We start from the raw sequence: 19,905 nt of genomic DNA, 5'->3' as shown, positions 1-19,905 counted from the left end.
TGATTCATTATAACTTTGGTGCATTTAGTGGTTCCAAAAGCCTGGCACTAATACACCTAAAGAAAACTTAGTAGTTTGTTTATCTCGGATTCGAAATAAATGCAAAACATGAAATATGCAAAGTTTTACCAAACAAGGCCTCAGCCTTGTTTCTGTGGTTCAGTAGTAGAACCAGCTGCTTTGAAAGACGGTGAGGTTTTACATGAACTACAGATGTGTCAGCAAATGTATTTTATTGACATTGTTACAGCAAATTATTAGATACAACACAACACAGACAATCAAGTGTTGTTAACTATGTTTGTTTAGTTTGCATTTATTTATTGAAGCACGGACAATGATTTCTAGCGTGTAGACAAAGCGGAAGTGATTGCGGATTTCTCTCTTGCCTTTGGAACTTCTCTCCGTCGCCAAGGTAACGGCAGCTTAGAGGAAACTGGCTCCACCGCTGAACGATTCGATGCTAACCGACCGAGCTGTAGTTGACAGTTTCTAGCTGTATGAATAGTGCCACACAGACACCACTGTTGCTGAACATGTCTCAGTGCAGTTAACGCTAATTAACACAGTGAATGTTATTTATCTAATTTTTCTTCAGCCTGAGTGAACCACAGTCATTAGCATGTTTACTGACGACGCAATGGATCCGCTGAGCATCCCCTCTCTGTGGCGGAAATCTCAGCAGTCAGCCCAGGAGTCGGTATGTTCGCTCCGGAAGTGCCTTGTTAGCATCAATCACAATGTACTTGTTACTAGTAACCGAATATTTACAGAAACAGTATCGTGCCTACAGTCGTTAGCTATGTTAGCTACCTAGCTAGCTGGCACGTTACATTCAGGAGTTGCTCGGAAATGTAAGAATCACGTAACGCGCAGAGATAAAGCAATACCGACTAACTTCACACTAAAATAACCAGAGGGAGAGCAGAGAACAATAGCTGAATACGAGATACTGAATGTATTAATTCGACTTGAATTAATACTCATAAACAACATATTTTTTCATGGATAAATAAATAAATAAAAAGCATTAGTATTGCACTGTACTGTATTGTTGAACAGTGGAACTCAAGGTTCTATTTGCAGTTGCTACATGAGTGATCCTGGATGAAATTCATGTTTTAGAGAGGCTGTCAGACCAGAGCAGTGCACAGTGCTGAGGCAGAGGTCCAGACTGTGACAACCACCTCCAGTTGGACCCAAACAGAGCCACAGCACCAGGCGACAGAGCAGATCTTCCAAAAGAGCCATGATGAGACGGAGCCGCCTGACCTGAAGGACTTCCTGCAGCGGGTTGAGGACATGGTCAACAGACAGTTGGACAGAAATGCCAGGAGTCATGCCTTTGATGGGTTCCAGGTGAACTGGGAAGATCACAGTAATCTGGTAAGCAGGACCAACGAGTCAAACTAAAATAGTATTTCCGCTTGTGACTTTCTGTATACAGACTGGGGTTGATCTATTTCTGTGACGAGGTCTTTGTGTGACACAGTTTCATGTTTCCAGGTTTCATGCCTCCATTGTCTTCAACATCCCAGTGCTCAGGAGAGAGGGCTCCATGTAACCAGTGTGTCCTGGAGTTGTACAGGTTCAGTTATTGCCTGTGCCTATGGTCGGTATGTTAGTGGTTCACCTACTGTTTCTATACGCTTTAAGAATGAACAAATTCAAACTACAATAAGGATATCAAAAAAAATTTGATAAAAAAAAAAAGTAATAGAAAGCATTAGAGAAGCTGTAGTTATCATGTTGTCAGTGTGGTTCTGGTGTGTGTGTGTGTTTTTGGTGAGCAGGATTGATGATGGAGACTGGAGCACTGAGAGGTCATATGTGTGTACGTGGAACCTGGACCGCCGAGCCCTGAACCCTAAACAAGCAGATCTCGTCATAGATGTTCCCACTGCAGTCACCGCTCTGTGCTGTCACCCCAACCAGCCTGCTCTCATCGCAGGTACACTACCAGTCTGAATCAGTTGTTCAACAGGTCAACAGATTAAATGGCTAGATTCTGTACCAACTGAGACCCGATGGAAGCTTGCTGCTAGCTGAGCCTAGCTCTAGATGAATTCAAAGCAGAGTGGTACACACACACACACACACACACACACACACACACACACAGCTGGACTTCATTTATCCCTTCATTCAGTTCCTACTGTGGTTTTTCTTATTCCTCCCGTAGTGTGTATTCTCACTCTGTCACATAGCTAATGCCAAATTCATGTAAGATCAGCAGAATGGTCGGAATGGAAAGCCTCCCTTTATTCTGACTTTGGAGCATTTGTTGCAATATTCCAAGACGGTTAGCCCCATTGTTAGCCTTGTAGTCACACCAGATAAGTAGCCTAAAGTTATTATTGTGTGACTTATTTGCACTCGTAAAACCACACAGAACCAGTGTGTATGTTTTAATAACTGACTGTACTGGTGTTAATTAGAACTAAACTAATATTTTATTGTGTAAAATGTCCTGCTCACATATCTTGGTCACAATTCCTTAAAAATTAGTGATCTAATGTCATGGGATCATGGAAATAAAGGACCACCAGCTGATCGTTCATCAAAAGATTTAAACTCTCCAATATAGGCCTCAGAAATCTAGTATTGGTTGGCTTTAGTGTTGAATGAGTTTTATTTTGTCAGCTGCCAGCATGGAGGCTTTGCAGCCATTTTGCCAGTGGTTTGTCAAGACTGCTTTTCATCAAGAGGGAGATATCGTTGCTGTCAGAAACTCTTGACTCATAATTACATCATGTTGATTTTTCCCACTCAGCTGCTATCATCTGCTTGTTTATTCTTTCAAAACTGTTGAGATTAAATTGTCGGTAGTTTTAAAAGTAACTGACCAAGATAAATACATGTATCTCAAACTCTTTCTACTGTACATGTTAGCCCCCCCCCCTTAAAAAGGGCCATGCAGATGCCCTGCAATAGTAGAATAAACCTTGTTTAAAGATGTTTCATGTTTTTGACTGCTGTTCGTCTGTGCAGTCTCACAGGGGAGTAGAGTTAAGTGTAAACCCTGTGTGTGTGTGTGTGTGTGTGTGTGTGTGTGTGTGTGTGTGTGTGTGTGTGTGTGTGCTGCGACTGCAGGGGGTCTGCACAGTGGAGAGGTGGTAGTCTGGGACACCAGTCGGACTCAGGACCCTGTGCTGGTTCAAAGTGGGATGTCAGCAGACAGCCACAGAGAGCCGGTTTATCAGGTGAGCAGACACTTTCTGTTTGGCTTTCTATTGAAGCTCCGCTATTATCCAGCCAGCATGGTCCACCACTGATAGCATTCTGGTAATTAATGCTACATTTGGGCTGTTTGATGGAGATGTTTGGTGTACAGCTAGCACAGCTGCAAGAATAATATGCAACAAAAGATCAGATTCAGTCCAAAACTACTGCCATTGGTATTAATGTTCAACAGTCTAGATCAGTCTACTGCTGAATGCTGCTGTCTGGGATTATATGGAGGATTTTGATTCGATACTTCAGAATCTCTGCAGAGGAATAAAGAACTTTGCTCAACAAGACGAACTGAAAGAGCCATACTGTAGTGTAAACTGCTCTGTTATTTATTAATGAGTGGATTAAAAAAAGAGTCTGTGTGTGTGTGTAGGTTGCATGGGTGCCCCAGCAGAAGAAAGGAGAGTATGGTGTGCTGAGTGCCAGTCCAGGAGGAAGGGTGCTGCTGTGGACAGTGGACTCAGACCAGGGTAGGCTGGTCCTGAATGCTGCCTATGCCTTAGTGCGACAGCAGGTTCCCCACAGCAGCAGCTCCAGCTCCAAGGTGAGCCACTGAAACTGTGTTCATCTAGAGTGTTGATTAGAGACGAGGCTAAACGGGAAACAGCACCGTGTTCTGTTTCACATTTCAGTGACATGACAAGATGAGGGACTCACCATATCTTATCACAGCCTAAGCGAGTCCAGATTGATTCTTAAAATTGTTGTCTTTAAAATGGAAAGGTAAAGGATTTCACAGAATAATCCAAAGTGTTGTGGTTTTATCTAAAAGATCTCCAGTGAACATTTGGGATCTGCCACTGTTGCACTTATTAGACGTACCCCCACAGAACTGTTATTTAACACTATTAACAATAGTGTTTCAATATTTTGCAATATTATTACAATATTTTCTTCCTACAATTAAAGCCAATTGGTTACAGTTCGTATCAAGTGACTGCTCCGTTTGATTTTATACCTCTATTTCTCACCAACTGTTTCCTGTCTGCCTTTTTGGTGTCTATTATGACTATTCATTATTTACACTTAGCTTTTTCAGACTTCTGTGTTGGAAATCTACTTTCCCTCACACTCAGGTTACAGTGGATTCAATAGAAATGTAGGAGCCATTTTGAGAATCAAGTGTATGAAGTAGACCAAACTGATCCAGTAGGTGTCAGTCTTGTGGTTTGGGTCACATACAAAATAGATGCAGAACTTTCACTCAGGCGACAGGAGTATTGGTGAAATGTTTGTTTGCATGAAGATTTATGGAGAATGATAACGGATTCTTGCATGTAGAAGACCAGTTTAGTTACACCATGTACGATATAATATTCCCATGTACCTCCTGGTAACTGAATAAATACCGATGAGGGTCCACATACCCCTGGTTGATAATCACTGGCCTACCGTATCATGGGCTGTTTATGGTAAATAGGTGAACAGTGATAGTATTTATTTCAATGAATGTAATTCTTTGATAAGTGTAACCTAAAAATGCTCCTGAGGAGTTGAGAGGTGAAGGACTAAAGATTCATGCAAGCCATGGAAAAAAAAAAACCAAATACATACATATCTCATCTTCAGATGACTCCCAAACTGCTGCTGTATGGGTGCTGAGAGAAAAACATGTCTTTTGTTTTGCCCATAGGCCAGAGGCAGCAGCACTGTGGGTGTCACCTCTCTGGCTCTGTCTCCATGGGACTCTGACACCTTCTTAGTGGGCTCTGAGGGCGGCCTGCTGCTCAGATGCTCCTTCTCCTCCCAGACGTTGGCTGCAGCGCCCTCCGAAGGCCAGAGTGTGACACCCAGAGCCCCGGTGGTCTTCTCGTTCAGGCCTCGCAGCAGCCCTATCCACTCCATACACTGCTCTCCTTTCCACAGGTCACAGCTCATGATCATTACTGAAATGATCAGCAGCTCTTTCTCTTATTACAGGTGTCTCGACAGTGACTTTGCCCTGACTTGCTCATCGTGTTGTTTGCAGGAACCTGTTTGTGAGTGCTGGGACTGATGGTCTGGCCCACGTCCACTCTCTGCTGCAGCCCAACCCGCTGCTCTCTGTCAGGGTTTCAGACTCCTTTGTGTTTCAGGTTCAGTGGTCTCCGACTAGACCACTGGTGTTTGCTGCAGCCACTGGACAAGGTACATCATGAAAACTGCATGGAGTGGATTTTATCAATTGTTGTTAAAACAATGCGCTCAACTTCCTGTTAGGCCATATTTTTATGGTACATTTATGGGTTCAAAGCTGTATATACATGTCCCATATCAGGTCACATCAGCCAAGGTCACCCACACATCTTGATGAAAGCTCTGATTTTCATCTTTTACAAAATGCTTGATATTCTTGTAAATATACAAAGCTTCTCAGCCCGATATATACAGTACAGCACGGTGTGTCATGTAAATGCAGCAACAGTACGTGAGGATGTAAGAGATACATCCTCGTTGACTCTCACACCTGTGTGTCTCTGTCTAAGGTGAGGTGCAGATATTTGACCTGGGCCGCAGGTCCCTGAGGCCAGCAGCCACCATCGCACAGGAAGGAGCAGGCCAAGCTGCAACTTGTTTGGCCTTCAACTGTCCGAACCCTCACCTCTTGGCAGTGGGGAAAACAGATGGGACAGTCGGCGTTTGGCAGCTGAGCGTCGATTTGACGGAGCAGAGCCCCCGAGAGAGCAGCCAGCTGGAGCAATTAGCCAATCAGGTGGCAGAATGAGTCATATTAGCCGACTGCATGGGCCTGATTTATGGGAACTGTTTTTGAAATAAAAAAAATTCAAAAGTACATGTTTCCAGTTATAACCAGTAGCGTTTATTAAAGCACACTGCAGTTGTTAAGGTGTTGTTACAACATTATTGTTACTATTAGGTTTTAAATTCATTGGAAGCACAAGCTAAAACAGCTAAAACAATCACATTCAAATGCAGACAGATCCACTATGCTATCATGAGAAGCACAAGAGTTAAGGATTGAGTGAGATAAATAGTACAGATAGTTGTTATTAGTGAGTATTCCTAGTGCCACAATCATGCAGTTTCAGCCATGTGTTCAAGTGTGTGGGAAAACGCATCCCGATTGGTCACTGGTGGGTGAGGGATCAGTTGACAAAGAGCGAGCGGGTGAATTCAACAAAGTCGAAAGCCGTAGGAAGCTCGCGGCCCTTGCTGTCCAGGTAGGGCTTCATGTGTGAGAGGCAGTAGTCTGCCTGCTCCTTGGTCAGGTTCTGGAAAGGAGAAGGGGACAGTTAGAGCTCCATGAAGACGTGACAAACTGAATCCACACGGTGAGCAATGAACACATCTGACCTGGTAGAGCTCTTCTTTAGTGACGTAGGGTTTGTTCTCAGTGCTGAGCGCTCGGAAGGCGCTCTCTATCTCCTCACTGGACTTGACGTTCTCTGTCTCACGGCTGATCATGAACGCCATGTATTCCTGCAACGACACGTTGCCATCCCTGCAGACACATTCCTCACAGTTAGGCAACAAATACAACAGTGTGCAGAATACCATACCACCATACTGGTTACTGAACGTGCAACAGACCTGTTGGGATCCACAGTGTCGAGGATGGCCTCAAACTCAGGATCAGGTTCACCTTCTTCCACCATGGGTAGGTCATAGCCCAGTGAGCGTAGACACGACTTGAACTCCTGGTGGTTCAGACGACCAGACTTCTCCTTGTCAAAGTGCCTGCAAATTAACGGGTAAAGATCACAATGTTACTCTGTCAGACCAGACAAAAGTACACTGTGATGAAGATGAAGTGGTGAAAGCCACTTACTTGAACATCATGCTGAACTCCTTCAGAGCCTCCTCTGTCACTCCAGTGGTGTTTCTGACAGAATAAGAGGGGGAGGGGCATGAGCATGACAACTCACTGATCTCATAACATCAACCTTAAACACCTACAGTGTGTCTAAATTCCAGATCAACTCATGACATGAAGTGTTTACCTGGCCTGTATCTGTTGCTCCAGGTTGTGCTGCATCCTCATTCCCAGTTGGTCTAGTTGGTCCCACTGCTGGGCAAGGCCCACTGTGCTGTGCTCTGTGTACTTGTTGTCCAAGATCAGTGCTTCCTCCATAGCTGCACCCAGGTCTTCAATCTTCTTCAGCTGGCTGCGCATGGCCCGGATCTCTTGGTGCTTTCGCTAGACACACACACACACACACACACAAACAATATCAACCAAACCTGCTAAATGGTGTCTACCCTGTACCTCATCTCCAAAGTCAGCTAACTACATCAGTGACTACTTGTCCACTGGGAATGACTTGTTTGTGCCACATGTGAGTTCTGGTAACTGACCCTCAAAACAAATGAACACTTCTGCTGCTAGAGAGGATTTCCAACAGTGAGTGATATTTACCTTGGTGGCCTCCAGCTGGGACTCCAGGGTACCAGACTCCTCCACCATACAGGACCTGACACCAACAGAAGTATGGTGTTAGAAAGGAAGCAGCACAGTCTGGCAAAAATACTGCACTCACTCCGACACACACAGTTATTAGGACGACTTACACTCACTGCTACATCCAGTAGTCCCACAGAACCCTCTATGAGCTATGATTAAATGAAGTGGTTGGAGGTGCAAAATAAACAGGCTCTTGGGTGTTTCATTTGGCATGTCACTACTGTGACTAAATAGTTATCTACACATTTGAAAACGGACCTGTTATGTTGACTTGACTGCCAAACTGGACCTGCATTCATGCCAAAAATCTACTGGTAACCCAAACCGTGCAAGGTTAGGGCTTCTACACACAGGACTGAAAACTGCAGCAGATCAGTGTTTCATGAAGTCATTCACCTTATGGATGGTCACTAGACATGGAGAATAAGCCACAATGAACCAAAGGGACCAAGATCCATGAGAGAAGTTGCTTAAAGTGCTACTTTTGTACAGTCTTGTACATGAAGAACATGTGCTTACACGCACATTGTTGACAATTATATTCAATGGAAGCCAATAATTTGCAGTTTCCACCCCTGAGGCAGATACAGTAAACAAAGGTGACAACTAGTCCACTGGTTGAAAGCAGTGCTGACTGCAGCCTGGTGCAGTGAGTCTGACCACTGGGTGAATGTTAGTACAGCAGGAAGGTACTGAGCACACCAGAGCCCATAATGGTGTTTTTAGACTGAAGTGCATGATGTCACACAGCCCTAACAGCACTGCACAGGTCAGAAAAAGCACAAGGAAATACAGCAAGGCTTGAAAGAGGTTGACCTTCCAGAAAGATCATCAGCAACTTGGTACTGATAGACACAGATAACCCGTCGATAGGCTATGCTATTCAAAGAGAGGATGGGGGAGGAGGAAGGACCAGAGATTAAACAACACACAAGAAAATGAAGACAAACAATGTAAATCAAAGAGGAATAAGGGGAACATGTGATTTTTAGACTGGTCCTACAAGCTTGATCATCTATCAACACCCACCTATGACATCAAGGATTTGCTTTCATCATCACATCCTACACAATATTTAAACCCAGACACATTGGATCAGACACTCATAACACACACAGAGAAGAGAGAAAATGTGATATTAACCCATCCAGAAGATATGTCCTGATTTGTTAAGCAATCCCAAGCACCAGCAGCGAAGCAGGCAAGGAAGGGGAAGGGGAGAGGGGAGGGGATGGAGAGAGAGAGAGAGAGAGAAGAAAAGAGAAAACAAATACATGTTAACATGAGGCAACAACATACCGCTCACTACAAATAACCCTGAAAATAAAAAGACAGCCCACTATGGAAAGATGTCTTAATGTGACATTTGGGCAAGAGAGCAAACATTTCACCAGTAAGCATGCTTTGTGCTAACAATATTCAGCAGATTTAAAGAAAAACAAACTTTAAAAATTAGCATTTGTGCTGAGCACCTGAGTTGAAATGGGAAAAACGTCTGCATACGTTTATAAAAGCTCAGCAGGAAGAACACCTACCTGGTCTCCTGCAGCCACTGGTGGAAAGCGTTGGCGTGCTGCGCAAACTCCTGACGCAACTTGTCGTTCTCCTCCTGCCTCCTCTGCTCTTTCTGCAGCTCCAGCTCTCGCTCCTGCACTCAGACAAAAAGACACCAGCAAGGTAAACTGCACTGAAAACTATTTTCAACTTGAGGAAAATAATAATGACAACTTTACATGCTCACTTTACATTCATTGATTAAAAAAAATAACTTTTTAAAACAACTCTTAAATAGTCTTTATATCAAATGAACATGAAGTTATGGCCCCTGTCACCAACCATAACCTGCCATTTGGCCGGCTGGTGAAATAAAGAGAAGGAAAAGAACTACAGAAATCAAGATAATAATGTTGATGTCTCTGCCTTTTCACTTTCATCTTTGTTTGTCTACAGTTGTGTCATAACTTGTTCAATTTCAGGTAGGGTTGGGTTTCTGGGTGTCCTGCTCAGTCCAGTGTGCAAGTGTAACCCACATCAACAACCTGAGCCGTCAGGTTGTATTGGATTATTAATAAGCAATACGACAATGTTATTAACATAATATTATGTATGTTTGGGCTACAAATGGAGGCACTAGTTTCTGAGTGCTGGGTATACGGCGTCTAAAGTCCAGTCAGGAAACAACAGAGGATTTCACCACAGAAAACCAGAAAGTAGGTGTACTGTGTTGGTTCATCCCTGAATGTAGTTCCTGTAGGATTTTAGTTTACACCTCAACTCAACATTCTAAGTCATATACAGTCTGCTGTAATGCCAGGTATAAATGATGTACGGGCTGAAATGGTGGAAGCACAGGTTGGCTGGAGGCAGAACAATGAATTTGGCTTGTGAAAACGAATGAGTGTGTGAATGTATATATGTAGTCTCTGATGTGGAAACCTTGATGATTTTCTGCAGGTTCCTCCAGGTCTCCTCCAGGGCCTCCATGGTGAACCAGGTGTAGGGGTTGGAGACCACCTGGTAGCTCTTGATCTGCTGGTCCAGCTCAGCCAGCTGGTTGAAGTCGGCCTGAGCTGAGCTCAGCGAGGAGCGGAAGGCCTCGTGGGCTTCACGCAGTGCCCGGATCTCCTCCAGAGAGTTGCACCTCACCGGGTCAGTAAGATCTTCCTCTGCATTCTCAAACCAGCTGTTGAAAGCTGATGCTTTCTTGGCGAATGTCAAGAACAAGTCCTCAACCTGGGGTGGGGGGTAGATAGCATATGATCCATCAAACGAGTCACATGTATTGACATTACCTTAGGTTTGTTAATCTCTTTACTTCAACTGTATTTTAAGCCTTGTTTTTGGACAATATCATTTCAGAGGTTTTAGGATTATTGTTGGAGGTGTGAACAAAAATGTGCAGGATGCTCATTTGGCCTCTTTACCTTTCTGAAGTGCTCTTGAGCCTCCAGAAGCTTCTTCTTGCGAGCACCTGAGTTGGACAGCAGCTGGTTCCAGCGCTTCATTAAGGCAGCATGACGAGCTTCGATGGCTTTAGACTGGACATGCTTGGCGGCCAGTAGCTGGTCTTTAAGGGCTGTAATGTTGGTGATGCCCTCCTGCTGGAAAGCCTGGAGACCAGCATCAAACGTCTCCTGCAGACAGACACAGGAAAAAGATGTCAACAGAAAGCGTAACATGGTAAAGAGGAAGAATAGAACATCGTATCAGAGGATGGAGTACCTGCTTAGTGAGCAGAGTCTGCACAGAGGACAGGTCTCTGCCGTAGTCATCAGTCTTCAGGCTGTTCTCTTTCTCACCTACACACAAAGTACATCCACAGGCTCAAATGATGTAGATAAAACTCGACTCAAATTAACAAAGCAAGTCTTGCTTTGACTCAATAAAGTTCCAGTTAGGTAAGGCTTCTCACACAATTAGTGAAGGAATCGTTTTAAAGTAAGACAAACGATGGGTATCGTAATGCATCTGTGTTGTGCAAAGCACAAGGAGTCAGGACCTGGTTAGCTTGGTTCAGCTTTTAAGACAAGAAGTGGCAGTTTTAGTGTATGTTAGCTGCTGCAGCTTCTTTTGACAGACAACAGTTTATTCATCCCCTATGTACAGTACTTATGTGCAGCCTTTCTGGCTAAAGCACAGTTTGCCAGACATGGCTGGTGAGCAGATGTCATGAAACATGTTCTGTACAGGCGCAATGGAACCAAACCTATTGTGGTATCAGATGTTGGTCCAGCATGTAACCTCTTCTAAAACCACAACTGAGTAGGGACAATTTTCAGTGGCTGTCTCCACTGAACTTTGTTTTTCTCTTGCACTAGACCCGTTATTGCTGGTTTCCAATGTCCAACAAATCATATGACCAGAAAGGGCAGCGTGCAAGTGGTCACATGAGCGCGACAAGAGCTTCAGCAGGTTTGCTAATGATGCATTATCACACAGGTTTGTTGAAATGCATCATTAGCAAACCTGCTGAAGCTCATAAGAATTTTCTTTGCTAATTTTTTTGATTAATGCAATAACAAAAAGGTGGAATAAATTAACTGTTTTGTAAACCTTAAAAGAAGAACAAATGTCTGGGTACAGTTCTACAAACCTATGAGCGTGACAGTAATTAGCAGTAATAAACAGCATGTTCTTCTAGCTATGGCTGTAGTAGTTTTTGACTATACAACTCTGGATTCTGATTGAGTATTAGATTTTGTACATTTTTATTTTGCTTATTTATTTGTTTGTATTCATGGTGGTGGTCACTGTAACGTCTATGCTATTTAACACCAGAATTTCCCCCCGAGGATCAATACAGTATTTCTATCTATCTATCTATCTATCTATCTATCTATGATAAGTCTGATGATAGTGTTCTTTCATATAAATCTAATTAGGTAGTTTTAATTAATTAGGAGTGAATATATTGCTGTGAAAAGATTTTAGTCTGTGGAGGACTGAGGATATCTAGTTTTGGAAACACACCTAGTACATCCAGTATTTAAAAAAAAAAAAAAAAAAAAATCTATAAAAGTTTGGAGTGAGACTATTCTCATACAAAAAGACAGAGGAGGTCTTTATGCGTTCGTACCAATCCAGGACTCCACCACATCAGCCTTCCAGTTGAACTGCAGGAAGGCCGAGTTCTCATCCAGCTTGGCCTTCCTCTGAGCTGCTGCCCTCTCCAACTCAGACACTTTGCCTCGCAGAGCCGACATTTTGGCACTGATGTTGTCCACATGATGGTTGTTCTGTTGGAAACACAGAAATTATCTTCAGAAAAGCTTTTGTAGTCCTACTGCACAAATCAACGTTGATGATTATGCCATTGCTTTTTCTCTCTATGCTACATGGTCAGTACCTTCTTGATAAGCTCCTCCCCATTAGCACACACATCGTTGACTCTGTCCCTGTGCACAGTGAAGTCCGTTTCAAATGCTTCATGTTTTTTCAGCAAACCCTGTTGAAAAGAAAGGTTTCATTGACACTCAAAATCTCATCATCCCTTACTGCTATGAACATGGAGTGTAGTTAACAGAAAAGCACCTGCACAGCAGCCAGTGTATCTCCATAGTCCTCGCTCCCCACTAGATTCAACTTCTCGTTAATCCAAGCTTCTTCCTCTTCCACATTCGCCACAAACTGCTGGTACTCCAGCGACTCCTCAAGCCTCTGTCCCCTGGGAACACACACACAATACACCTACTTCCATCTCTGTGTATTTAAGCTAGAGTATAACTACATGCCATGCTAAGTGTATTGCTAAGCAGGCTTACCTTGCTCCAGAAAAGTCTTTGAGTTCCTTCCAGTGGTCGACAAACTGGGCAAGCCTCTGCTGGATCTCCTCCTGGCCAATTGTGTTGTCATCAGACAGCTTCTTCCCAGTGTCCAGCACCGACTGAGAACACACAGAACATATAATCACTACATAACAAAACTACGATTTCTTCCAGAATATTTCCCCATATGCTGGGAAAGTTGTTCCAGGAAATATCTCCCCCCACAAACAGGATACAACGTGTTTATCACTGAGCTATAGAGGTGTCTGTATCCTACTTAAATTCCCTAAATGTTCAACTATTCCTTCAAAATGTGTGAGCTGACTCCATACAAAAGCCCCCCACCACAGCCACAAAGGCTGGAAACCCTGAGTTATTATTGTATAATCTTTGGATTAATCAATTTAGTCATGGGAGCTTTCACAAAAACTATTAACTCAAGCAATTCAGCTACAGTCAGATTTGTAATCAGTCAACTTTGGACTAAGATGCATTTGGGGGTCAGACTACCTTGCCTCACCACACCACAGACAATTAGGGCCCAGCCTGCTTTACACAAGCTCGGTTCCTTATTAAAAGTAACTGCACAACAATTGCACAAATCCCATTGAATAGATGGGATGACTAGATCTTCTTACCTGAATGGCCGGCTCATGGGCTCCTAGCTCGGCCTCCAGCCTCTTGTGTTTCTTCCTCAGATTCTGTACTCCTGTCAAATCACGTCCATAGTCCTCCGAACTCACAAGCAACTTCTTTTCTCTGTGTGGGGTCAGGGCAGATGTGTATGTTGAAGAAGGTCTGTCACAATAGTTACTTTATAGACTTTTTGTACCATATCATGAAAATGATCTCTTACTTGATCCAAGACTCTTCATCATCCAGGTCCCTGAAGAACTGATGCAGGCGGTGGGACTCGTTGAGTTTAGCACGACGGCCAGCAGCCATGCTCTTGATCTTGGTGAAGCGGCCATTGATGGCATCACGCTTGTCCTTCACTTGTGAAGTGTCAAAGGCGTTACTGGCCATCAGGCTGTCAGCCTGGCCATTTAGATCCTTCAGACGATCCTGCAGGGAGGACAGAGATAGTCAGATGCTGTCGTAAATCTGGATCTGTTGTCTGTATCCGATATGTCAATAACAAACAATTTCACCAACTGGTGGGGCTGAGACAAAAAAAACTGATTCCCTTAAGAATTGTGATTCTTGTCTCCTTTTTTTCCCCCTTCTTCTTTACAAAATCCCTTGATTGAGCCTGAAACGATTTTTTAGTCTTTGCTGAGGTTGAGAAAAGTTACCACTTTCATTGTTGTGTCTATGAGTAACACGGCATCATATCTGTTTCTAGAGAGACAAAGCCAAAATAAGGAAGCACACAGACAGTCTGAGATTCACAGGGACCTGGACCCTCATATTTTAGCTCCAAAGTAAAATATGCACAAGTCCGGCCCTTCCTTGCTGCTCTGAAGTGCAATCTGAACTGGGCACTCGGTGGCGCAGCTCGTCCCAGCTCATGGTAGCAGGATGGAGCGATTACTGTAGCGCAGCATTTTTGAAAATGTGCCTGAAGATATGCAGTCTGTAGGAGTGAATGATTACATCTTTTCCCATGGTCCAAAGTTAAAAAGTAAGCAAAACATCACAATAAATCATAATATTGAATCATAACACTTGTAGAGTCCCAATACATCAAAATATTAATAATACATATTAATTATAATACATATTACATCAGCACCCTGGTATCATGATAGTATTGAATCAGGAGATAAGCACATCATCCCAGCTCTACTAACTAAGCCTTTTGAAGTATTTTGTGACTACCAACTCCCCAGGTGGGTATTTTGTAATTTGTCTAAAAATACAAAAAATTAACAAATGTTCTGAAATAAGGTCTTACATGTTCCCCGGGGTAAAGCTGACCCACATGCAGAGCCATTTTTAAGAATGAGTTGCATACCTCATGGGCAGAAATATCAGCCTCCAGCAGCTGGTGTTTCTTCAGCAGGTTGTTGACTGATGCCAAATCTTTGCCATAATCCTCAGAGGCAAGAAGAGCTTCCACCTGAGAAACAACAACCATGCATTAGACTTTGAAGTTATCTTCTGTGCATTGGTGAGTCTTTACACATTTTTAGCATACACATTCTCACCTCAGACAGCCAGAAGTCAAAGTCCTTGATGCCTGTGTTGAAGTTCTGCTGCTTGTTGGCCTCTTTGAGTTTCTGGCTCTTTTCTGCAGATTTGTTGACCAGGAACTGCCACTGTTCATCCAGAGCATTGAGCCGTGCCTGATGAACGGACAAGCCATGTTATTTTCACGTCTTCACTGCAATACTACATTTAAGACTTACACAACAAGCAGAGAGCTAATGGTCCTCTGCTTATTTTCAACAAAATGCGTGTCTTGCAGTAGAGTTGTTTGGAAGGAAATATCTAATTTTGATTTTTCTGACCAATAAAAGTCTGTCAGTGAAAAGTAGACTTTTAAGTAAAGTAAAGCCATGTTTTTTAAGAAAAGCCTGATGAGCTGACCATATATTAAGATATTACATTCACGGTATACTAGAGTTATATTACTCAATAATATTTAAATGTAAATCATGACATTTACATGTAAATGTATCGATAACAGCTGTAGAATTACTAGTTGTGGTAATAAAAACAAACTGCTGACAATACTTCAGACTGAGGACTCGTAATGCTAACAGCTCTGCACTGTCGCTAATGTTCATTGTTAGCCTGACAGACAGAGAAGACAGACAGCAAAGAGGTAAAAAGGTTTTATGGTTAAAAGCTTAAAATGATATGTAGTTTAACTGAGAGATTCTGTTCACCAGCTGTCTGTCATTTATTTTTGGTAGCTATAGAGCTTCCAGCTCACTACTTGTCTTGATGGTTTCTATAGACAGACTCATCTATATAAATTGTTTAGACTTCTCTAGATATAGAAGATTTGCCACTCTGGTTGTTCAGAGAGCATATTAACCAGGCAAAAGAGCAAAGATTCTTTTTTGTTGTTTGGGATAACTATCAGAACTAACAATCAGCTACACCTGAGTAAATTTACCATTTGTCATTATAGCCGGTGAAATCAACAGCTACCAGCTTGTTAACACAAATTACAATCACTGTTCTTTTGGTACCAAAGTTACACTTATATGTAAAAACAAATTGTTAAGCCCCACCTTGTAGAACATCTTGAGAATATGTCTCCTACCTCTAACATGAACTCTTTCTCAAGCTCTTCCATGAAATGTTCCAAGATTGTTATCCTGTAATGTCTCAGTTTCTTCTTTGTTATTGTTGATAACCACAAACCTCATTTTTTTGAGCCACATTTGATATAATTGTCTCCTGAATGCCCAATTTGTAATAGACATTTAATAATAAATGTGTTTTCTGTTATAAAGCATTAACGGCATGCAGAAGTGATGAATATACCTTGACTGCATCTTCACTGCCGGCACAGGCTCCTCTCTGGATCAGGGCGTTGCCAGTGTCAATGACCCCACGGATTCGATCTGCATTGGCATGCAGTTCAGCCTCAAACGCCTGATGTTTCTGATGCTTACTCTGACAGTACACAAAGAGGCACAGACACAGCATGAGAAACACATGAGGGACAAGTTCTGGTTTGTGGTGTAAATGTTCACAATTCTCCTTCAATTAAGATAAGTTATTTAACATTGCCTTCAGACATTTCAGGCAAGAGCTGAAATTAAAGTTGGTTTGACCAAGTTGTATTAATAAGCCTTTAACCAAACATCAAATATGAATTGGTGTATAAAATTGTGTGTGTAATTGAGGGTGGAATATAAAAAAATATTTTAAAAACAGGAAACTGACCATGACAGACAATGTGTCGGACATCAACAGACACACAAGACAAACATGGCGAACATAAAATGGCAGAGTAGACGACAACATCTGCAACAGAGCCAACTTTGAAATACATATTTAAGGAAGAGTCACTTCAGAGTTGCTTCATGTTTGAATCTTTCTACATGTCTACTTTACCTTCTCAGCAGCCCTACAAGACACTCTAATTTGGAACCAATAATGATTTCCAATGATTTGTGGTTTGAATTTTTCAGCTTGACAACAGTGTCATGCTCTGCTGTGTTTCATTTTAAGGTCCAATTTGATTAGTTTGATTAAGGGTGCTCAGATCAACCAGCCACCGATGGCTATTGGCTAATATTCGCGCTAAAAAGTTGATTGGTAGTCACTAAGTCAGATGGCACAAAGCAAGTTCAGGTTGATTGATCTACAAAAATCCTCTATTGTTACCAGATCGGACTTCGGATACCGTGTATACAATATGTGGCCTATAGCCTTTTTATATTGCATTTTTTATTAACTCTAAAGTTGGGGTAAATGTAATTAAATTGCTCTGTGTTTTTTCTATCATATTACATGATTTTTTGCCCCAGTATATATAATGTATTATTCTATTTTGGTGTGTTGTGAACATTTTGATTTTATTCTAATTCTTATTTTATAAACTATTTCTTATTCCAGGCAAATTATTTGTTAAGCTCTAAGTTGCTCACAATAAGAGAGAGAGTGTAAGAGAGGGAGAGAGGAGTATGTCCACATGTTGCCTGCCAATACACAGGCTAAACAATTGTCAATTCATGATACTTCCTTATCTCTTAATTCTCAGACTTAATAAATGTTGCTAAGAATAGTTGAATAAATAAATAATGCTACACGACAAATAGAAAGCTTCAAATAAACCCTGAGATCAGTATCGGCTGATACTGCTTCCAGTGATCTGTGATCAGCCCAAATCAGAGCACCCGTTAGTGTAGAATCAAACATCTGAAGCAACTTTAAAGAGAACCCACTCCTCAAAAACTGAAAATAAAAATGGAAGCCACACCCAACAACTACTAGCCTTCAATGACAAACCTAGAATGAAATACAAAAATAACACAGAATAAAGCCATTTTTTAAATTAACAAAATTAAAACCCATGTGGAAAAGAAGCTGGCACTCAACAGTGCTGATAAGGGACAAACTCAAGATGGATGGAGTGCTTGCTCTACATTGTGTCTACACACACAGCAAAGACATGGACAAATGGAGGATAACCTGCGGTTGTTAGTCATCTGACACACTACTCAAACTTACCAGCAGCTTGGAAAGCTATAAAAAAAAAAAAAATAAGACAGCGGGAGAAAAATTCAGTCTCACTTCAGACAGGACACAACAAGGGATTTTACACAGTTAAAGAACAGCATTGTCAATAAAAACGAGACAAAATAGATTAGCAATTTTAATTTAGCTAAGGACACACAACTGGCTTATGTTTTTGGCTCTACCTGCCCTTGGAGGAAAATTCTTGTTTACATTTCCTTACATTCAGGTAAAATGTGCTATATTTTCAGTTCCCTGAAATCAATTTCAGCTCACACTTAAAACCATTCTGAAGGGATTCCATGTACTCCTTTCAGACTAGCTGTGTTGCTGTTAACTTCTGTGAGTTGAGCCTGTGCTAGCAGAAGCCAAACGTGTACCTGGATGTTGGTAGGGTCCTTGTAAGACTCATCAGTTGCAGTCTGCAGCTTCTCGCTGATCCAAGCCTCAATCTCGTCCACATCCCTGCTGAACTGCTGCAACGTCTGGGATTCACCCAGCTTGGAACGCTTTTCGATCATCTGTGCCTTCAGCCGGCGCCACCTTTCAAATATCAGAAATTTGACAATGAGCTTCAACACAGCACATGCAATTTAGCAACTGGTTTGGATCTTATCCCCATCAATCCTCTGAGGATCCTCTGTTATGCAAACAGCATTCACACTATTGTTATCCGATTTTATTAGTGTGAATGCTGCCAACAGTCCTGCGAGAAGCAGCAGGTTATTAATTACGTGTGAACCACTAGGTGGCAGCATTACAGCAGCAGCGTGACAGCAGGGGGCAGCATTCACACTGCAATTTCTTCAGGAATTGCAATTTTTCTAGTTTCTAATATCATCACTTATATGGCTAATCTGTCCATAAGTCAGGGTACATTTCAAAGTGACATGAAAAGCTATTTTCCTGTTGAAGAAGAACACAAAATAACATGTAAGCAGCTATAGGCTAGTATCAATTTTAACAACTATGCCTAATGTTAGTTTCAGTTTGGCTTTTACTGAGCACATTTTACTTGCTAGCTTGAGACACAGTGGATCACTCTCTACTACACTGGACTTTGGACATACTGCAGTCCCAACCTAAGGATCTTACACATGGGGTTCCCCAAGGGTCCATATTAGGGCCACTTGTGTGTGTGTGTGTGTGTGTGTGTGTGTGTGTGTGTGTGTGTGTGTGTGTATATATATATATATATATATATAGTATAGTACATATAAAATAATATACCAGATAGCAGTAATACAGTCACACAACAGTATATATTGTGTGAGTGCATTACTGCTATCTAGGAAAGATATCTGTGAGATTGAGATCACTCTTAGTAAGTATTATTTATGTATACAAATATTGCATTTGTCACTCTCCCTAAGGAGGTCAGTAAACATAAGCTGTTTCGCACAACAAGGCTTTTTTCAGACTTCTTGTGTCCTTGTGTGCTGTTGCAGTGTCTGTCATTGGATTATGCCAGTTTGATTATACAATTCAGCTCAGAACAAACTGCAAGTTGCAAAATACCATTATTTGGCTTTTTTTTTTTTTTTTAAAAGGCATCTCCTCGAACTCATGTTAGTAGTATGGAATTCAGAGGTGTGGCAATGCTGCCTGTATAGCTCAAGAAGAGCAACAGGAAATGATTACTTATGGAGTTAGGGGAGAGGTTATTAATACATTTTACTTGTGCCATCAATATGAATTATGGATGTGGGTAATTATTCTTTTATGCAATTTCTCCCATTGTTCAATTTTATATTACATGTTTTGTGTCTTTCAACATTTTGGGATCATGATGGATCCCAAAATGCTGTCCCATGTTGTTAGTGTGCTTTGTAGATCCAAAAATGAATAAATATTAAGAATCCA

At 41.9% G+C, this 19,905-nt stretch overlaps 2 protein-coding genes across 6 annotated transcripts in view; one reads left to right on the top strand and one right to left on the bottom strand.

Annotated features, from left to right (window-relative positions):
• The first annotated feature begins 640 nt into the window (after positions 1-640).
• On the top strand, positions 641-5,946 carry dync2i2 (dynein 2 intermediate chain 2). Its single transcript, XM_070851042.1, has 9 exons — positions 641-700; positions 1,126-1,386; positions 1,507-1,616; positions 1,794-1,951; positions 3,094-3,203; positions 3,608-3,778; positions 4,868-5,100; positions 5,204-5,361; positions 5,700-5,946. The coding sequence occupies exons 1-9, from the start codon at positions 641-643 to the stop codon at positions 5,936-5,938; spliced, it is 1,500 nt and encodes a 499-aa protein (XP_070707143.1). The 3' UTR covers positions 5,939-5,946.
• Positions 5,947-6,011: 65 nt separating this feature from the next.
• Positions 6,012-19,905, bottom strand: part of sptan1 (spectrin alpha, non-erythrocytic 1) — a 39,253-nt gene continuing 25,359 nt past the window's right edge. For 3 of the 5 annotated variants that reach the window (XM_070850473.1, XM_070850477.1, XM_070850474.1), the window contains 22 exons: positions 18,423-18,585; positions 18,037-18,051; positions 16,342-16,473; positions 15,051-15,188; positions 14,858-14,962; positions 13,757-13,965; positions 13,539-13,659; positions 12,898-13,019; positions 12,668-12,800; positions 12,483-12,581; positions 12,213-12,372; positions 10,859-10,935; positions 10,561-10,770; positions 10,073-10,369; positions 9,172-9,284; positions 8,780-8,797; positions 7,592-7,646; positions 7,176-7,372; positions 7,004-7,057; positions 6,766-6,912; positions 6,529-6,676; positions 6,012-6,446 (listed from right to left, as the gene is read on the bottom strand). In XM_070850473.1, coding sequence (XP_070706574.1) covers positions 6,321-6,446; positions 6,529-6,676; positions 6,766-6,912; positions 7,004-7,057; positions 7,176-7,372; positions 7,592-7,646; positions 8,780-8,797; positions 9,172-9,284; positions 10,073-10,369; positions 10,561-10,770; positions 10,859-10,935; positions 12,213-12,372; positions 12,483-12,581; positions 12,668-12,800; positions 12,898-13,019; positions 13,539-13,659; positions 13,757-13,965; positions 14,858-14,962; positions 15,051-15,188; positions 16,342-16,473; positions 18,037-18,051; positions 18,423-18,585 — 2,839 coding nt within the window. In that variant the 3' untranslated portion in view covers positions 6,012-6,320. The remainder of the gene's footprint in view (positions 6,447-6,528; positions 6,677-6,765; positions 6,913-7,003; positions 7,058-7,175; positions 7,373-7,591; positions 7,647-8,779; positions 8,798-9,171; positions 9,285-10,072; positions 10,370-10,560; positions 10,771-10,858; positions 10,936-12,212; positions 12,373-12,482; positions 12,582-12,667; positions 12,801-12,897; positions 13,020-13,538; positions 13,660-13,756; positions 13,966-14,857; positions 14,963-15,050; positions 15,189-16,341; positions 16,474-18,036; positions 18,052-18,422; positions 18,586-19,905) is intronic. The other 2 variants (XM_070850476.1, XM_070850475.1) reach the window with 2 other exon arrangements.

This window comes from Pempheris klunzingeri, chromosome 19, assembly GCF_042242105.1.
Source record: "Pempheris klunzingeri isolate RE-2024b chromosome 19, fPemKlu1.hap1, whole genome shotgun sequence".
NCBI classification, from domain to species: Eukaryota; Metazoa; Chordata; class Actinopteri; order Acropomatiformes; family Pempheridae; genus Pempheris; species Pempheris klunzingeri.
Note: the sequence above shows the minus strand (reverse complement) of the source record. Positions and strands in the feature narration are given on the sequence as shown.